The 3,431-nt window shown below is 36.5% G+C and overlaps 1 gene segment (V, D, J or C); it reads left to right on the forward strand.

Annotated features, from left to right (window-relative positions):
- Nucleotides 1–275: 275 nt before the first annotated feature.
- On the forward strand, nucleotides 276–3,068 carry LOC121306941. The segment is given in 5 exon segments: nucleotides 276–732; nucleotides 1,244–1,567; nucleotides 2,168–2,476; nucleotides 2,866–2,974; nucleotides 3,062–3,068. Coding segments are annotated over 5 exon segments (783 nt in total).
- Nucleotides 3,069–3,431: the final 363 nt, after the last annotated feature.

Raw genomic sequence — 3,431 nt, forward strand, 5'->3', positions numbered from 1 at the left:
ATATATATATATATATATATATATATATATATATATATATATATATATATATATATATATATATATATAATCATTGATGTAAAAACAATAGGCACCCGTGCTTGAAAATGTCAGACCGCTTCGTGTTTTAATCGGGCGTCTTAAACAGCTTCTAAAAAGTCTCCTGCGTTTTATCGTGTGCGGCTCTGTGTTCCTTTTCTCTTTACTGTTTGAAATGAATTGCACGGGTGGCCTATTAAAGTCATCAATTCAATTAGACAATCGCTAATTTGCAAGACAATTTCCCCAGATTTTCAGTTCCAGTGGTTTGATTTCAGACGCACAGCAAATCAAGTCTGTTTACAGACTTTCTTCAAAGAAAAATGTCACCGATTGATTTGACCTTTTACAAAAAAAGAAACGGCTTTGAAACCGAGGTGAGTCAGGCGGAGTTTTAGAATATTGGAATTAAAAGTCACTCGTTTGAATATTGATGTAGGAATACATGTTTCTGTTGTATGTATTTGTATAGCCATAACTAACTGTGTATAAAGATGTAATCTTGCGATACTGAGCCACCTTGCAGCGGGAACTCTGTACAATATGGACACTTCCTGGCTTGTGTATTGCAGCCCCCTCTCTTTGCCCTGTTCACTGATACTGTCTGCAGTGCGGATAACACACATAGCATTCTCCTCAGCCTTGCAGGGAAACGCGCCATGCTGCTCATTCTGCTATTCTACACGCTCCAAGGTAGCGTGGCTTTACTGTTTATATTCTAACATTGCACAACAACTGGGAGGTTCAGATTTATATTACACTTGTAATTTGTATAGTATTATTATTTACAGGCAAAGTTTGTTTTTTTGTTTTTCAATTTTTATATGATTATTTTTGTACGGCGCTGTACAATTTATACAGAATATCATATCAATATATTGTTTAATCAAAATATACAACTGTCTACAGATTATTATTATTATTATTATTATTATTATTATTATTATTATTATTATTATTATTATTATTATATACAAAAAAATCTATTAAATGGTGACAGATTTACACTTTTTGTATTTATTCATTTTTAAAAAATTAATTTATAAAGTTTCTATTTTTATGTCAAATTATTTTTTTAAATATGTTTGGGTTGGCCAGGTTATTTCTGTTTGGGAAACAAAAATAAACTCCTTCAATTATTATTATTATTATTATTATAAATATGAACAGTAGTCTCTTGGTTTTCATTTTTTTCTCGTTTCAGTTGGAGATGCGGGGCTGTTCCAATACCCGCCCTTAGTCAGAGCCGAGGTCGGGAGCAGCGTAAACTTGACCTGCGATATCAGAGACTTCTCGGCTGCAAAGTGCTTCAGTGTCATCTGGATCAAACTGCGGTCCAAGAGCAGACCGACCCTGGAAACTTATCAAAGTGTCAGACCCGGTGGCAGCTTCGTAGGCAACGAAATCGAGAAATCCTGTTCCCTGAACCTCAACAACGCGCAGGTGAACGATTCCGCGACATACTATTGCGCTTTTATTAAGAGCTCACTCATGTACACGGGCAATGGATCCACGCTAGTAGTACGAGGTAAGTAAGAAGGTATTGAATAGCGATGATGGTTTCTGAAATAATGTCCTATTTTGATGGAATAATGTTTTCGCTTAGGGCAGTGTGGTAATTTTGTGATTTAGAGGTAAGACGGGAGTACATGTTGTATCAACTCTCAATTTCGGACACCGGGTTTAAGCTTGAATGCAACTTTGATGCATTCTTTATAAAACGCGTAACAGTCTATTTTAACTGCGTGTAAATTTGCCAGTTTGCAATATGGTTTCCTATAAATTTGGAGACATGTAGTAGGTTTCGGTTACATTGCTTCGTTTTCCCATCTGCTGTCTGAAAACAGTGAAGTTGACCAATTCTAACTATTTTCGATATGTTTAACTCACCTACACAACTGTACATCTATAGCCAATGTTTTATTTAGGTTCAAAACACAATTCTGATATACTGAGCTGCCCACGGTTCTATAGAATGGGTTTCGTATGAAAATGCTAAACGTGATTATTGGTTCTGTGATGCACATCGCGTTAATACAAAGTACTGTGTGCTATGCGCAAAAAAGAAACCATCGTGTTGTTCTTAATGTTCCATATATTTACATCGCTCTTATTGTTTCCAATACAGAAGGCTCCGATGACCGCGCTTATATTGAAATCCTCACCCCTTCAGAGGGCGCAGTCCAGTCCAGTGGCGCCGCTACTTTAGTGTGTCTGGTGTTCGGGGTACCCGAGCAGGCTCGGGTCTATTGGGTCATCGAACACGAACTAACCGACTCCGGGACCGGAAATTCCAGTGCATCCACTCCGGACTTTATCAGGAATGAAATCACCATTCCGGGCGCGGTCTGGAGCAGCGGGACCGTGTGCACGTGTGTAGTGGAAACAGAGAGCGGGCGGAATATGAGCAAAAGCGTGAGCAAGACCGGTGAGAGAGGTAGAAACCTGAACATTTTCTCCGATCAATTGCTTTTTATTTATCCTTAAATATATTCATGAAACAACAGTATCATATAGATATAGCCCATCAAGGTATATTCTGATTGATATAATGCAAGAAGGGTTTAATTGCAGTCGCTTTGATAGATTCCTTTTCTCACTTCAGTACGGTATTATTGTATTAAGTATTAAGTATTACTGTCATGTGTTTATTTTTAACTTCAGCGTACAGTGCAGGTTACTAATATTAAATATCAATACCACTAACACGCAGGATAGCTAAACGAAAGCGACAAACTGTACCCAACTTTTCCACGAAGTGTACTGCATTGGAATAGAAACGTTACCTTTAATTGTTTTTTTTTCTCCTTTTTGGTTGAGTTTCAGATCCAGATTGCTTTCTTTATTCGGTCTGGCGATATGTCTTCATTCTTGGAGCTCTCGTTGCGATGTGGATACACTTTGCTGTAGTTCACTGGAACAATAGCAAGCAAAGGTAATTGCAATGAGATATAATGGTTTAGTTTAGTTTAATGTATTCTCTTTGGGCCCTATTCTAACTTGGGTTATGTTCTTCTTCCAGCGTGTAAAGGGTGCGTAAACCAAGTGAGAATAGAGCCCTTTGTGCCAGTACACACTATAAAACAAATATCGTATTTTCTGGGGTAAATTTACCTTAATACCGACTTAATAAAACTGTATTTGTAGATTCATTCTAGTTTATATTTCTGTAGTATTAAAGGTACCTTTTTTTAAAGTATGTAACAGTAATATTGAATAACGTTTACATAATTAAAAAAAACAACCTCAAAAAAAGCATTTGAATAACTGATTTATATTCCATTAAAAAGGTGTCCTGAAGAAAACGTGTTAATATAAAACATCAAACCAGAAAATAACTTTAAAACATAACCATTGTTATTGGCTCTCTAGAATGGGTTTAGAACCTTTTG

The sequence above is a fragment of the Polyodon spathula genome, chromosome 51 (genome assembly GCF_017654505.1).
Source record: "Polyodon spathula isolate WHYD16114869_AA chromosome 51, ASM1765450v1, whole genome shotgun sequence".
NCBI classification, from domain to species: domain Eukaryota; kingdom Metazoa; phylum Chordata; class Actinopteri; order Acipenseriformes; family Polyodontidae; genus Polyodon; species Polyodon spathula.